The sequence below is a fragment of the Pseudonaja textilis genome, chromosome 1 (assembly GCF_049901715.1).
Source record: "Pseudonaja textilis isolate UNSWEBS1 chromosome 1, rPseTex1.2, whole genome shotgun sequence".
Taxonomy (NCBI): Eukaryota; Metazoa; Chordata; class Lepidosauria; order Squamata; family Elapidae; genus Pseudonaja; species Pseudonaja textilis.
Window position 1 is genome coordinate 310182841 of NC_141990.1, and position 16583 is coordinate 310199423.

At 38.1% G+C, this 16583-nt stretch overlaps 1 protein-coding gene and 1 long non-coding RNA gene across 23 annotated transcripts in view; one reads left to right on the plus strand and one right to left on the minus strand.

Moving 5' to 3' along the window:
• The window catches only part of NIN (ninein), a 109608-nt gene extending 94239 nt beyond the window's left edge, over positions 1–15369 (plus strand). For 12 of the 22 annotated variants that reach the window (XM_087922463.1, XM_087922466.1, XM_087922468.1 and 9 more), the window contains 3 exons: positions 1077–1277; positions 8133–8246; positions 11483–15369. In XM_087922463.1, the coding sequence (XP_087778589.1) occupies positions 1077–1277; positions 8133–8246; positions 11483–11734 (567 nt within the window). In that variant the 3' untranslated portion in view covers positions 11735–15369. Of the gene's footprint in view, positions 1–1076; positions 1278–3604; positions 4158–8132; positions 8247–11482 lie in introns of those variants that run through there. The other 10 variants (XM_087922469.1, XM_087922475.1, XM_087922479.1 and 7 more) reach the window with 3 other exon arrangements.
• Positions 1–16583, minus strand: part of LOC148128298 (uncharacterized) — a 28207-nt gene that overhangs the window by 9306 nt on the left and 2318 nt on the right. The window lies entirely within an intron of this gene.

Genomic DNA, 16583 nt, shown 5'->3' on the forward strand with positions numbered 1-16583 from the left:
CTTTCCTACTCCTCTTGTCTTTCCTTTTACTATTCCCAGCATTGTGAACATCTCAAGGAATTCCTTAAGGAAGCAACACTTTTTCTTGAGCTAGCTTTGTGAATCTGGGAGAAAATGTATCGAAGTTCAAGAGACACCAAATATGTGTCCATACCACTTCAAAATGCCTTTTTGGCCTCAGCTCCAAATTGTGGCACTATCTTATGAAGCACGAATGTAACAGAAAACCTTCACTATTCCTAAAAATATATTTAAAAAGAAAAAAGAAAAGTACTTTACTCCTGTCAAAGGCCATATTCTCTCTCTCTCTCTCTTTTTTTTTTTTTTTGCAATCTACAGGTCCATGAAGCAAAAATTGTACAGGGAGACCCATGTTTCTGTTTTAATTCTGAGGTTCTTCCAAAGAGGTGCACTTCTCCTAAAGAGAGATTTTCCTAATTAAACACTAAACTTCTTCAGCTAAAATTCCATCATCCCCAGACAACTTGACAGATACCCTCTGGCACTGATGGCAACTCTAGTACAATACTTCTGGAAGGGATCTGATTGGATAAAGTGCCTTAAAGTAGCAACCTAATCTGGGAGGAGGAGAGGGAGGGGACTAGTATATGGAACAATATGTTGCAAAGTGTTGTGCTGGTGCTGTATTTAAATAGAGGGGAAAGAGGGGCACAAGCCCATATGCAATATGATATCTCTCCATACCAGCAAGCTTTTGCTTTTTCTTTCTCACAACTCCATTCCTCCTTTATTCTGGAGCATGGCAGGAGGTGGTTGAGGGTTGTTGTTTTTTTGCCTAGATCCCAGATGAGAAGCCTTTCCTCCCCCTCCTCCCTCCTCCTTTTCTCTCCCTCGCCTTCATTGACTCCTTTGCCAAAAACAAAATCTTACTGCATGTGCTGTGACAGTGTGCAGCAGATTTGTATGATTTAAATTTGCACACACAATCTAAAGGGAACATTAGACCAGTTACTGTGAGTCCACTTTTGCATTCTTCCTGACTGATCTTGATGCTCAGATGGTCTAAACTGCAAGGCATCTCTTTTATATTTTCCTACCCATCTTCTCTGATACAGCTGCTTCACTCAAACTCCAGCATGATGCTTAGCCCACCCCAGCACCCTCGAGAACTTCAGGAGATCCAGCAACAAGGATGTCCTGTTGTCCCATCTGAACAATACCAGCAGCTCCAGCACCAGTTCCTTCAGGCAGAGAGGAGGTGTCAACGCCTGCAGGAGGAGCTTGAGAATCGGCCCTTGGAAACAAACATGCCCCAGGTATGTTACAATCTGTTTCTTCTTCACTAAATGTAGATTAGTCATCTACCACTTCACTTTTTCTTCATTATGTCCCTTTCTCTGTTTATGCCAGTTTCAAATTTCTAGTGCAACAGATATAATCTTTCTATATATTGCGTCAAAGCATGCTTTCTTTGAACAAATGGCTATCTCAGCTAGGAGACTTCTGGGGAAGGGAAACATGCCACTTACAATGCATCTTATTCTATTGGTTGACAGTCATGCCCTCAAAAAAAATATCCTAGTACCAGGTTTGAATTTACCTCTGTAGTTTCATCTCATTGGTTCTTGTCCTACCATCAGTGACAGAGATCATGCCCACACCTTTCTTTATATGAATATCTGAAGACTCCTACCATATCTCCTTTGAGTGTATTCTGTTGCAAGCTAAACATATCCCGTTCTTTTCAACATTCTTTGAAGGACTGGCCATCTTAGTATCACCCTTTTGAACAAGCTAGTTTGTAATTCCTAGAAGTGAACATAGTAAGATACCAGTTTTAACAGCGAAATTTTTCATTGGATTACCTGTACAGCACAATTCAGTAGCAATCTAAGCTGCTGGTGTTTCTCAGTTGAATATGGAAATAGTTTAATATGAGGACAATCTGCATAAGATAACTTTTCATTTTGTAAAGTATCTGTGCATCAAAATGATTACACCTTTTATAATGAAAAATTCCAACAATCTATAGCCATTTAGACATTGGATTCCAATTCTAATCTGACCCCAGAAAGCCTGTCAGTTACTCAAGATGCATGAGAATTATTCTTTAGTAACATTTATACGGTTTCTCTCTCACATCCAGTTCTAGAAAATGGGCTGGGCTTCCTTGTATTCTGCTTATTGTGCCATTTAGTTATAAAAATATAAAAATGCTAGCAATCTGACATACTTGTACCACTACTAATCCGTGGCTTAAAATTAAGCATAGAAAAAATGTAATAATAGAAATGTAGGATCCAACAATAATTCTGATTTATGGTAACACCACCCTTTTTTAGCTTCTCCGTATTAAATACTAAAAGATAGGATAAGGGCTTTTTGCTTAACATATAGCTGACACTGACATATTTAATTATATCTGAGATTTATGCTGCATTTTCCTCCTCCTCCTCCTCCCTTTCTCTGCCTGTTTCCATCTTTTGAATAGACCATTATGACTATTATATCTAAAATAAGATACTTTGGTTAACTTTTTCTTCTAAAACTTAACTAAAAAGCAAGATTTGAATGGGTTTCTAGTTTTGCAGTGTGGGCAAACTACAACGTGTAAATTATCAGTGTGATCAGTTTGGATGTAACAATAAATGACAGCTGACTTAAATAAGGAATGGGGTGATCATGCAAAGAAAGGAAGAGATGTATTAGTTTGAGGCTTAGAATTGGCAATGAACTTCACCCCAACGTCAGAAAATAAGAGTCATTGGCTGTATGGTGCTTGCTCTTTTTACAGAGCTATTGCTCTTTAAAGAACTACTGTCTGTCATGCATGACCTATGTGGGTATGTGTGATTTCCTTGTTTTTACAATGGGCAGTAAGAATAACTTGGAGGAACAAAAGGAAGAGCCAGCAACCAAGACAATGGTCAGATAAAAGAAATGTGAGCTCAAAGTAGACATGTAATTTGAGAAAACAATTCAGCCTTTAACCAACCCACCCACCCACCCCAAAAAAGTTATCTTATGGATAAAAGTAGGGAGTGGGGAGGTGCTTTCAAACTTGTAAGAGGCTGCTAAGGCAACCCTATAATAAAAGTAGTAGAATTCATAACTTTTGTTACCTAGTCTGGTCTTACTTAAAGGATAACATCCATCTTAGTCACAAAAAAATTAGGGAGGGTCAAGTTTGACATATTTTTTCAAACTACATTTCTGCTTTGGACTCAATTTCTTTTATCTGACAGCAAAAGCACTTAGACTTATATATCATTTCGTAGTGTTTTACAGCCCTCTAAGCAGTTTACAGAGTCAGCATATTGCCCCCACAATCTGGGTCCTCATTTTACTAACCTCAGAAGGATAGAAGGCTGAGTAAACCTTGAGCTGGTGAGAATTGAACTGCTGGCAGTTGTCAAGAGTTAGCCTGCAATTCTGCATTCTAACCACTGTGCCATCATGGCTCTTCTGATCACAGTTTGGCTCCTGTTCCTCAAAGTTAATCTCACAGCCCCTTTGCAGTTCTTGTGTTTGTCTGTCTTGATGTGATGTTTAAATGGCACTTAGTGTTCGTGCTGCTTAAGTGTGATCTGCTGTTTTCAAAGGCCTGCGGGTCAAGTGTGTCCTCCTTGCCTTCTTTCCCCAGGCTTTGCTTCCGGAGCAACGATCATTGCATGCAGATACGTACAGGCGGATTGGTCATCTCTGACACCCCTTGGCTTCTAACGCACCGCATTCCTTACACTAACTGGCATAAGCTGAGAAACCCAGGGATCAAATCGCATTTGTTAATTTAAAATCATCTTTAAAAAAAAATGGTCTTGTATTTTCCCCCATCCTTTATTTATTTGTGTCAGAATCTATTTTTATGAGGGGGAATGGGGAGAGAAAGAATTACATCTTTTTTATTTTAAATGTTTTTAATTTTGTTATGTCAATTTCATTATTTATGCTATTTAAAACTGGCTTAACCAGAGGAGTTTGGAAAGAGAAAAACTTATTTTGCCCCCATCAATTGTATACTGTAAGTATTTTTAAACAAAATGGTACTAAACTTTTTATATATTGGATTTGGAGAAGAAATTTTGGGTTATTTATACAAAATTTTGTACAAGATGTATAAATACTTTTTAAACAAGGAAAGAACAAAACTTTGGGACTTGTAACTGGATAAATAAAATACGCATTTTTAAATATCTCCTTGTCTTTTTGTCTTACTAATTAATAGGGTTTTGGATGCATTCCTTGATAAAGCTGGAGTATTTATTAGGTTGAGTCATTTTGCCATGGAAGTTCAATTAAGGCAATATTTTCTTCCCTTGGCAACTTCCAGATATGCCTATTTTAGTTCCCAGAATTCTTAGTAATAAGAATTTCTGAGAGACAAAGTCACACTTCAGAGAACTGCCAAGTCTGGAAAACACTGAATTAAGGCAAAACCATAGTTCAGTGATAGAATACATGTTCTATATGCAGAAAGTCCCATTTTTATCTAGCATCTGTAGTTATGAGTAGAATACTCCAGTCTGAAACCCTGGTTGCAATTAGTTTCAACAATGCTAATGCCTATCTATCTACCTATTTATCTATCTATCATGTAGCAAGCTAGCTAAAACTATTTAAAAACAATCTGCAAGAAAAATGCACTCAAGTTTCCCAAGCAATACAACCATTTTGTAGGCTGCATAACCATGTTACCAGATCCCAGATGACAAAACCATGATTTTAGTCCCTTAAAGAAGGTGAAGTAAATCTGACATTGGAGAGAATGATACTGCAAAGAAAAGACAGCAGAAAAGATTCTCCTCCTGGGTCCCATCAGATGACCTTGGGTGGAATCTGCCACATGGCCTTCCTGCCATACCTGATGTGATGGATAGATGTGATTGGGGAGAGGTGGTCTCTCAAATAACTATCTTCTCAATAAAACCTTCAAATAAAGAACCAACCCATGGTCTCTGATTCAGCTGGAGGAACTGTATTTTTGAGGATAAATCCAAGGGTAACAAAGCAGCTAGGCTAAAAGATTGTAATTTTTAATTCAATACCAGTAATAGGAATGAAATAAAGATCTGTAATCATTAAACTTTATTTATGGCAGAATTGGATTGTATCCTAGTAAAATATGACAATAATAAAATCTTAGAAAAGCCTAATAATTTGAGATATTCATATGAGACAGCTATCAATCTGTTATAGGCAAATTTATTAATGACAACAAATTATTCCCAGTTACAATAACAAATGATAGCAAAATAATTCAAATGAATCTCCTCATAATGAATAAACACTGAAATTTAATTACAAAATTTAGAAAATTGGGGCACAAATCCTATCCACTCACCCATTTACGTACACAAATATATAATATATAGCAAGGAAAAGAAATTATGGGATGAATATGGATTGTTGAATTAAAACATTGATTCTTGGTGTTTACACAAAGGGTAAATACTTTTTAGGATATGCTGGAAGAGCATCTGAAAAAGAACTTACGTTTTGACATCCATACATTTTTAGAATGTCTGTACAAAATCTGGGGTGTGATTTCACTTGTGAGTGGAGAGCTGCCACATCTCACCAAATATTTCTGGAAAGGATGCAGAAAGACTAACCAAAATGATCAAAAGTATTAATTAAATCAACATTATTAATAGAACAAGAGACACTAATTTGGACATCTTTAAAAGAGAATTGAGAAGAGTTTGATGTAGTGGTTAAGGCTAGAAACCTGGAGACAGAGTTGTTGTCTTGCCTTAGGCACAAAACTACTTAGGCTGGTCACTTACTTTCAGCTTTGTGCCTAAGCTTTTAGATAAATAGTTTTAGGTGAGCTTGACTTTTTTTTTTAGTTTATGCTGGAAATAATTGCTGATCCAGTTCATCACCAGAATTTATGTTCTGTTTTATTTCTATGTTTTGTTTGATAAAAATGGAAGAGTCTGCCAACTTAGTTTGGAATCAATTAAATGGCTATCAATTAAATGATTTTTTTTATCAAATGATGCACTTTTGATGAAAAAAGTTGTTCAAATGATCTAATAGCCTCTGTGAGTGCTAATTCCTTTGTGAGGTCTGGGGGCTATCTCATGACTACACCTACTGCCAAGAAAGGAACTATGTTCACACAATATGGCTAAGTAAAACATAGTTGAGATTCAACCAATTGTGACCTATTGAATATATAAACTAACCACAATAGCTGGCTTTATATAATATGCTAAATTAAAATGAGGTAAGCTAGTTTGGTTCTAAAGTATTGTGTGAATGCAGCACAAGACCCCAAACTGCTACTTGAAATAAATTCCCTTCCAATTCTGCTAAAGCTTTTCACTTCAATGTTGCTATTAGAAAAGTGTTCAATTTCACATGACACACTGGACACCCTTCCAGCCAACACAACTCTTAAATCAATGAAAGAAGAGTGTTGCTTTAAGTAGAAAGTTGAAGGATTTACTATCAATCAGATGGAAATTGTTCAGCCCATCTAAAAACAGTACAGCTGCTTCCGCTCCCCCAGTTTCTGCAAAGGTTTTGAAGGGTATGGTATCCATATAATTAAGATGACCCTTGGATATGTTTTCACAACACATTTGATATGAATAGTGAACACTGAACTCTGATTTCACAAAATACTTCAACTTGACCAAAGCAGGATGGGTTTGCACAATAACCTAAACTATAAAAAAAAACCCTGAAACTTAACTCTTCTCCAAATTTAATATACTGTGCATATATTTTTATTATATCTGGACCTGATTCCTTGTGAGTTTTTAATTGCTAGGAACTGACAATTAACACACACCCTACATTTGTAGAACCGGTGTAGTTTTGGCAGCACCTATTTATGGTTGCTCCTGGAAAGCTAAGCAATGTTAGATTTAATACTACTTGGATGAGAGGCTACCAGGAAATATAAAGCCACAATCTTAACTATGAAGTCAGGAAAACACAGCAGCAAACCACCCATATACTGTTGACAAGAAAACTTTAAATCACCAGAGTCAAGCTCGATTTAGACACTTTAGCTCTGGATACCATTTAGAGGCAAGATAGACAACTGGGAATAGCTACCACTTTCAACTCTGAGAGGGCACCATGGCTTAAGAGATTTCATCTATTATCCACCTACCATACTACTGATTCACTGAGGTGGTAATGAAGTAGACTTTGGGATGACCCAATTGGGCTTTTAAACTTTTTTAGTTTCAGCTTCAGATTCTCAACATCTCTTCAGATGATTCCATTACCCACTCAAAAGTAGAGCATGCGCATGGTACATCCTGGAAAAATGATAGCATAAATAACATATGGTCTGTTTCCTAGGATGATTTGATTGCTTATTGTACCCTATGACTGTTATTAAGTGTTGTACCTTATGATTCTTGACTCTCAACTAATGTATCGTTTCTTTTATGTATACAGAGAGCATTTGCACCAAGACAAATTCCTTGTGTGTCCAATCACACTTGGCCAATAAAAAGAATTCTATTCTATTCTATTCTATTCTATTCCTATTCTAATTCTATTCCATCCCATCCCATCCCATCCTATAAAGGACTATTTGTAAAGCCTTCACATTCAGTTCGATGGAAAACCCTTCTGCTCAGTTTTGTGCGGTTTCCCTGTGTGCATGGATCATGTCCATCTTGAAAGAGGCTGGAATGTGCCCATTCTTTTAAACACTTTTCTTGGATCTGAATATATTTGATAAATACAGGATTGCAACATTCCTGTTATGGGGAAAGCTACATCAATGCAGTGATTGCTACCATCTGCTTACTTTCATTTAAACATTGCTTTTAGTAGATTTTTATATGTATTGTATTTATATTCTCTATATAGGGTTTTTCCCCATTAATATTATATTATGGACATTTTAATACACAATGATCTTGTCAGCTGCCAAGAGCTTTTTGATTGTATCAAATTTACTAAACAACTAAGCAAATCTGAAATAGAGAATCACATGTACATAAAAAGTCTATGTCTTTGGATGCAGTTTATTGCTTGCTTTGCTTTCATGATATCATTTTTATCTGTACAAATAACCCACTATTTCTCAGACTTTTGCTTTCATTTTTTTTCTTCCCTGTAAAGCTTATGTTGAACAGCCAATCACAAAGATCTTCAAAGTATTGTAATTGATTTCATGCACACATGCTCCATTACAGGGTGGATATGAGCAGCTACTACAGACTATGGAGAAACGCATGATGGATGTTGAGCAACAATTGAGGCTTGTGAAACAGCTTCTCCAAGATAAAGTCAATCAGCTGAAAGAACAGGTGAGAATTCTAAGTCGTTTCTAAGTCAATGTGGCCATGATCCACAGCTGATACTTGAGGATTCCTTGCACAAGGTTTGAGGTAATATTACAATCTAAGGCTGGATTCACACTAAACCATCTGATTTGGCAATGTGTTGTTTGAAACCAGCTGGCACTATTTGAAAATCAATTTATACCCAAGCATACAGATGCATATTGTTCCAGACAGATTCTGAAACCTCAAAGCTCTCTTCCCTAGAGTTTCCAAAATTGTTATTTGAATCAGTAATTTGAATCAAGCAAAACACATTTAAACTAAACAAAATCAAATGTCCTGGCTTTGTCCTGGCTCCATTCACCACTCTTTGCAGTATAGTGACCACATATGCTAATCAGATGATCAAATCTAGTCCTTGGGCTCAACAAAGTAATGCATCCTTATCTTAACATGATTTGAAAAAAGCAGGCAGTGGTTTAGATAATAAACTAGCATTATGCAAACCATGGCTTACTATATTGTATCACTGCAGAATGAGACTTAAGGGTTGATGTCAAAATACTTCATCCCAGTCCTATATAGATATAAATATGCTTCATAGTGGGTGAATCCCAAATACTTTATTCTAATTATGCTGAATGATCAATTGTCCGCAATTTATTATAGATGGCACACACTTGTATCAACACGTGTTAGACATGACATTATGGGGAGAAAATAGTAGCTAAAGCATTATTGTTATTTACACATAAACCATCCAATATTTTTGACTGGATTTGATACTTTTGACTATTGGATCCCTCCCAAGGCTCTAGGACAGTTAAAATATCATGATAATGAATTTTATGTATTTATTTTATTAGCATGCCATAAAACATATTTAACATGTTTTCCCCCTATTTTCCTCACAATAACAATTCTGTAAGATGAGTTGGGCTGAATGAAAATGACTGGCCCACGGTCACTTAGATGGCTTTTATGGCTAAGTTGGAATTAGAATTCATGGTCTCCCAGTTTCTAGCCTGGTCCTAACCACTAGACATAACTATTTAAATTAATGCAACTGTTTAAAACTGGTAAGTTCAGATTTTACCCATTCCCACTGTATCAAAATGCTTTTCAGATATTTTGGTATTATTTACCATTTGTCTACTAAACATACACTGCTCAAAAAAAATAAAGGGAACACAAAATAAGACATCCTAGATTTGAATGAATAAAATATTCTTATTAAATACTTTGTTCATTACATAGTTGAATGTGCTGACAACAAAACCACACAAAAATTATCAATGGAAATCACATTTAGCAACCCATGGAAGTCTGAATTTGCAGCTACACTCAAAATTAAAGTGGGAAAAAAACACTACAGTCTGATCCAACTTTGATGTAATGTCCTTAAAACAAGTCAAAATGAGGCTCAGTAGTGTGTGTGGCCTCCACGTGCCTCCCTACAACACCTGGGCATGCTCCTGATGAGGTGGCGGATGGTGTCCTGAGGGATCTCCTTCCACACCTGGACTAAAGCATCCCCAACTCCTGAATAGTCTGTGGTGCAACGTGGCGCTGGTGGATGGAGCGAGACATGATGTCCCAGATGTGCTCAATTGGATTTAGGTCTGGGGAATGGGCGGGCCAGTCCATAGCCTCAATGCTTTTGTCTTGCAGGAACTGCTGACACACTCCAGCCACATGAGGTCTAGCACTGTCTTGCATTAGGAGGAACCCAGGGCCAACCGCACCAGCATATGGTCTCACAAGGGGTCTGAGGATCTCATCTCGGTACCTAAGGGCAGTCAGGCTACCTCTGGAGAGCACATGGAGGGCTGTGTGGCCCCCTAAAGAAATGCCACCCCACACCATTACTGACCCATTGCCAAACCGGTCATGCTGGAGGATGTTGCAGGCAGCAGAATGTTCTCCACGGCGTCTCCAGACCCTGTCATGTCTGTCACATGTGCTCAGTGTGAACCTGCTTTCATCTGTGAAGAGCACAGGGCGCCAGTGGCGAATTTGCCAATCTTGGTGTTCCCTGGCAAATGCCAAACGTCCTGCACGGTGTTGGGCTGTAAGCACAACCCCCACCTGTGGACGTCGGACCCTCATACCATCCAGAGTCTGTTTCTGACCGTTTGAGCAGCCACATGCACATTTGTGGCCCACTGGAGGTCATTTTGCAGGACTCTGGCAGTGCTCCTCCTGTCCCTCCATGCACAAAGGTGGAGGTAGAGGTCCTGGTGCTGGGTTGTTGCCCTCCTACGGCCTCCTCCACGTCTCCTGATGTACTGGCCTGTCTCCTGGTAGCACCTCCATGCTCTGAACACTACGCTGACAGACACAGCAAACCTTGCCACAGCTCGCATTGATGTGCCATGCTGGATGAGCTGCACTACCTGAGCCACTTGTGTGGGTTGTAGACTCCGTCTCATGCTACCAGTAGAGTGACAGCACCACCAGCATTCAAAAGTGACCAAACCATCAGCCAGAAAGCATAGGAACTGAGAAGTGATCTGTGGTCACCACCTGCAGAACCATTCCTGTATTGGGGATGTCTTGCTAACTGGCCTGTGCTTTCCACCTGTTGTCTATTCCATTTGTACAACAGCATGTGAAATTGTCAGTGTTGCTGCCTAAGTGGACAGTTTGATTTCACAGAAGTGTGATTGACTTGGAGTTACATTGTGTTGTTTAAGCGTTCCCTTTATTTTTTTGAGCAATGTTTTTAGACAATATACAAAAGGATGACTACAATATAGACCCTTTACAACAGAGGTGTCAAACTCATGACGGCTCGTCATGTGACATGTGGCAACTTTTCCCCCTTCGCTAAACCGGTGGTGGGTGTGGCCAGTATGTGATGCATCCAACCTGTGAGCCATGAGTTCGATACTCCTGCATTATAGAGGCAGCTTAGCAATAGCAATAACACTTAGACTTATATACTGCTTTACAATGCTTTACAGCCCTCTCTAAGCAGTTTACAGAGTCAGCATATTACTCCAACAATTTGGGTCCCCATTTTACCCACCTCAGAAGGATGGAAAGCTGAGTCAACCTTGAGCCTGGTGAGATATGAACTGCCAAATTGCAGGTAGCCGACAGTTAGCAGAAGTAGCCTGCTGTACTGCATTCTAACCACTGCACCACTGAGGCTCAAAAATAATACTGAATTTAGCCACAACTGGAAAGTGCATGATTTGTTTCTTTGTTTTGTCCTCCATGTGGAAAAAATGCACCTTTTCTTAACTACGTTTCAGCTTGTAAGAAACACAAAAGCTGATGAAATGGTGAAGGATCTCTATGTTGAGAATGCTCAACTGCTAAAAGCTCTGGAGATGACAGAACGGAGGCAAAAGATGGAGGAGAAGAAGAACTATCTGCTAGAAGAAAAAATAGCCAACCTTGGCAGAATAATCAAGAATCTGACCTCCAATGTAGGATCATCAGCTCAACTAGGATCTAAGTGCCTTTCTCCCCTTGCATTTAACTATAGTACAAACATGTCTTGACTCTTGACCATTTATTTTCTGCTGTATTGCAAGGTATTTACCCTCTAATCCCCAGCCTATGTGTAAAACTTCTTATGTCATACTTACCTGTACCAGTGTTAAAATAGTATTTCCCTGCTTATTTTGACTTTAGGTGCAGCTCAACACATGTACAATCTGTTAGACCTACTGTATTACCTATTACTTTAGGGGAAAGTCAGATGACCAACATGACTTGAAGCAAAGGCAATGGAGAGTGGATAAAGATGGGCAATTGGATAGCAAATGTCATGCTGGCATAGTCCCCAAAAGGTGTGGATATTAGCACTTCAGGGGTGAGGAAAGACCCTAACCTAACTACCTATTTATACAGAATTGTGCACTTTATTGAAATGTAAACATTTCATCTATTTTAATGCTGCATTTTGATAATTGCAACTCTGGGGCTGTGCTCAAAAGAAATCTCACCACTACTCTCAAAAACACAAAATTAATCTGTGTGTGGAAACACACTAAGCACAAATCCCAAACAAAGTGCCTTACTTTATTTATTTTTTTCGGTTTGCATGTTAGTTTGCAATGGTGTGAGGGGCACCACGGTCTAAGAGATTTCATCTATCATCCACTCACCATACTACTGATTCACTTTCCACGAGCCTTCTATCCATTGCCCAAAGCAGAATGTGAATGGCAGGCATTCCCTGAACCTTCCACCCTCTGCTGAAGTTTTAGAGGTAGTATTACTATAACCACATTTTGAAGGAAATTTGGAAAAGGGTATGTCCTCTGAGTTTTCCCAGTTCCATTCAAAGGAACAATGGTATCACAAACATCACCTTTTTGCCCGTCTCTAGGATACCTAGACTAGGAACTCTATGCCCTTTCAATTGACAAACACTAGTAAAGAAAGGTTAAGAAAGTAGATGGACAAGAAAAATCAAAGGTACACCAGAAGAAGCAGCTTGACTCTTAAGTGAAATCACAGCTAGATCTCTTCACCCTCAAACGGTCCCACCCTTAAGAAAATCATCTTAATGAGTAAGGCAGAAAAAGGATAATTGTACAGGCAATCCTCAACTTACAACCATTCATTTTAACAATTGTTTGAAGTTACAATGGCACGGAGAAAAGGGACTTTACCAGTCCTTGCACTTACAGCCATTGCAGCTTTCCAACAGTCACATGGTTAAAATTTGGGTGCTTGACAACCAGCATGTATTTATGATTGTTGCAGTATCCAAGATCACATGATTGCCCTTTGCAATCTTCCCAGCTGGCTTCCAACAAAGTAGATGGAAGAAGTCAAACTCATTTAACAACTGCAGTGATTTGCTTAGCAATTGTGGCAAAAAAGTTGTAAAATCAGGCGCAACTCACTCAACAACTGCCCTTCTTAACAATGGAAATTCTGGTCCTATTTGTAATTGCTAAGTCAAGGACTATAGAAAAGTAGCAACATAGAGCTATATGGTATGGAAACTGATGAGAAAACAAAAAACTGAACAATTCAAAAATTCTGATGCTATCTGGCACTAGTGGTTTGTACTGTCAGCATCCACACTGCTGAGTTAGTGCCTGCGGAAGACAGGAAAAAATATCTTGATTTGCAGGACAGGCTATTAGTTGGTCGTAGCAGAACATTCTTTGCATGCAGAACATTCCTCTTAAGAATTTTAAATTCCAATGGTCTGTATATACAGCAGCAAAGCTTCATATGATTATTAAGGATTATAAACATCATGGCTGAGAAGTAGCTGACCTTCAGATACTAAATATGAATACTGTTTTTATTTTTACTAACATTTTCAGGAACCCAAATTTCTCATGTACATTTGAAGAAAGAAGATTGCATTTATAAAGAGAATACTTCTGTTTGAAACCAGAAGTGACTAGCAATGAATTTTGGACTGCCTAATTATTTGGCTGGTTTTTTTTTTTAATTTTATGACTTTATTTTAAATATCAATTTGATATTTAACATTCTGGTTTTACTGTAATTTACTGTAGTCAAGAGATATTTATACATATGGATTTTTAATCACCCATTGTCTCTCACCAATGGAAAAAGAATAGTTGCTTTTTCTGTGCTACAGCTACATTGAGTGTGTGAACTGTTTTTACCACTCTACCAATTATAACCTGAATAAAGAATGCAACCAGTGAGGCTAAGGCTAAAACATGTTGTAGACCAAAATATCTGCAGAACATTTAATTAGCCAACTGTGCCTTATCCTGTTTATAGCTGCTTCTACATGCAAAGCATGCTGATTCCACCTCTGTAATAGACTCATTCAGAATTCTGCAGAGGGAAACCTAATTCTTTCTAGTGTACCAAATAATGTTCATTTGCATCAGAAAAAGGTCAGGGATCTCCATCCAAGCAATTTTGATGCACTTGCTCTTTTGTAAATAACACCTGTGGAAAGAATTAACCAATCTTTGTAACTTATTTAGTACTGGCTAGAATGGACAGCTTTTTTGTGGATGGGACCAGAATTTCCTGGGAGTGGTTATTGCTGTGGGGAATGGGATATGTTGCAATTATTATTATTTTAAATAATATTTAACTATCTTATATTCAGTTCAAGGCTTGCACTACACTTTCAGATTCTTTCCCATTTCAAAATAATAGAAAACCATGCCAGCAATTTTCAAAAATTGTGATAAAAGATGGGTATACAGAAGGGGCTATAAAAAAGGGATTCAGGAGTCTGACTCCTGCCCTTAAACAACTTTCCCCAACTGGGTGCAATCCAGATGTTTTAAGATCCTTTAGATTTTTAGCAAGATATCTGAGAATGCTGGGAATTGCACTTCCAGTGAATTTTGAGAGTATCATTACTCTCAATACTCTTTGGGAACAATAGTTCCCAAAGGGTTGCACATGCACAGAAAAATAGGTGATAAAATGGTAAATTTGTCATCCAAACACAGCTATTGTTTTTGTTTTGCATGGGGCTGAAGAAAACCTGACTCAACTAAAATTAGTTCTTTTTTCATTTTTTTTTTGTATGGAAATTTATCACTCCAAAGCTTTTTATCTAAAGCAGGGATCTCCAAACTTGGCAACTTTAAGACTTGTAGATTTCAACTCCCAGAATTCCCTGGTCAACTATACAATACTGGCTGATGTGTTCTGGGACTTGAAGTCCACAAGTTTTAAAGTTTCCAAATTTGGAGAGCCCCTGATCTAAGCAAACAACTTAGTATAGTAGAGTGGTTAAAATGCTAGATGGAAAGCATGGAAACTACTCCATCATGATCACTCCCATCCATGGGCAAGCACCCAGTATCTCAGTCTAACCTACCTCACAAAGTGAGTGTTGTGAGGATAAATTAAAAGTAGACTTTGAAGTGAAGGATAATTCTGTGGACTTGAAAACTCTCTTCCAAAAAAGATGACTGATGCCAATGCTATGTTATTTGAGGCAATGGGGTAAGGCATTCTATTTGCCAGACAGCTTATCTTGCTATGATGTCTCAACCAGCATCATAGGATTTCTATAGCTTCTATAGCCTCTCAGATTTGTTAATTGAGGTTAATGTTGCCATTTATCAGATTTGTATTTGATAGAAGTATTTTGTTTCTATTGTACATTGCCATAAAAATAACTGGAGGATGGACAGTATTAAACATTTTAAATACGTAAAATCAACCTTTGTTCTTATATTGTTGATCTCCTATTTTGCAGCAGCTTTATTTCACTCCCATTATTTCTGACATCAATTCACAGAATTTATATTTCATGACCCCTTCGTTAAGGCCTCTTCCTTGGGTATACTTGCATGGTCAGATATGCATAAAGGCTGGACCCTGTATTACTGGCATCAATCTGGCACTACGAAGTATAGTCTCCTGTTCAGCTCATTTAATGAATTCATGGATGTGTCTGTATAGTTTTCTTGACAATATGGAAATAGCTTGCCATTTCCTTCTTCTGTATTATTACCTTTATTGTCAGAGTACAACATGTGTACAATGAGATTTATGTTGAATCAAAACTTCTACCCCTGGAGCTCTTGCTTTTTTCCGACTTCTGCTCCAAGAAGAAAATGCGAGGAGTACAGGCATTATAGCTGTGTTTTTTAAACTTGGCAATGTTAACATATTGCTGGCTGGGGAACACTGGGAGTTGACTTCCACACATCTTAAAACTGCTGAGGTTGGGAAACACTATATTAGAGCATCAGCCTTAGCTGGGAGACTAAACCTTGTCTATATAATACATTTAACCTAAGCATTAACCCATTTTTCTGGGCTTGAACAATACACTGTACACTACAGTATATACTATAAACTATAGAGTAAGAAAATGATCTAAGTTCAAACAATCAAGTAAGCCTCCAAAAACCAAATAAAGATAAAACAAGTTTAACATATTTGAATGAAGCTGCTATGTTGTAAATGATTTGCTGTCATAACTGGAGATATGTTGTGTTTTGGCAATTGACACAAAAACTAGATCAATAGAGGCTTTTATGCTTTTTTCTTTTACTATTTAAAGTGAAGCTATGTACACAAGTATTTATAACACAACCCCATTCACCCAGTATCAGGTTTCTTCCCTAGTCTCTCACCCAGGGACTCTCTCTCCCTCTAGCTCTCTTGCTAACAGTCTTGTTTTCCTCCCATTTTCACTCCAACTCCCTCCCTAATTTGAGGGCTTAACGAGAGAGAATGGGGGAGGGGGGGAGAGTGTGTAGCTGGAATTTTACTGTCTGATGCTCAGCTGAATGCTGGCTCTTCTATGAGGGAAAAGCCTCTCTCAGGATCTTCTACCCAGTCCTTTCCCAGAGACCAGGACTTTGCCACCAACAACCAATCCTTCCCCTTTCAGGTCCTGGGTGAAGTTGTTGCCTACACTCAATT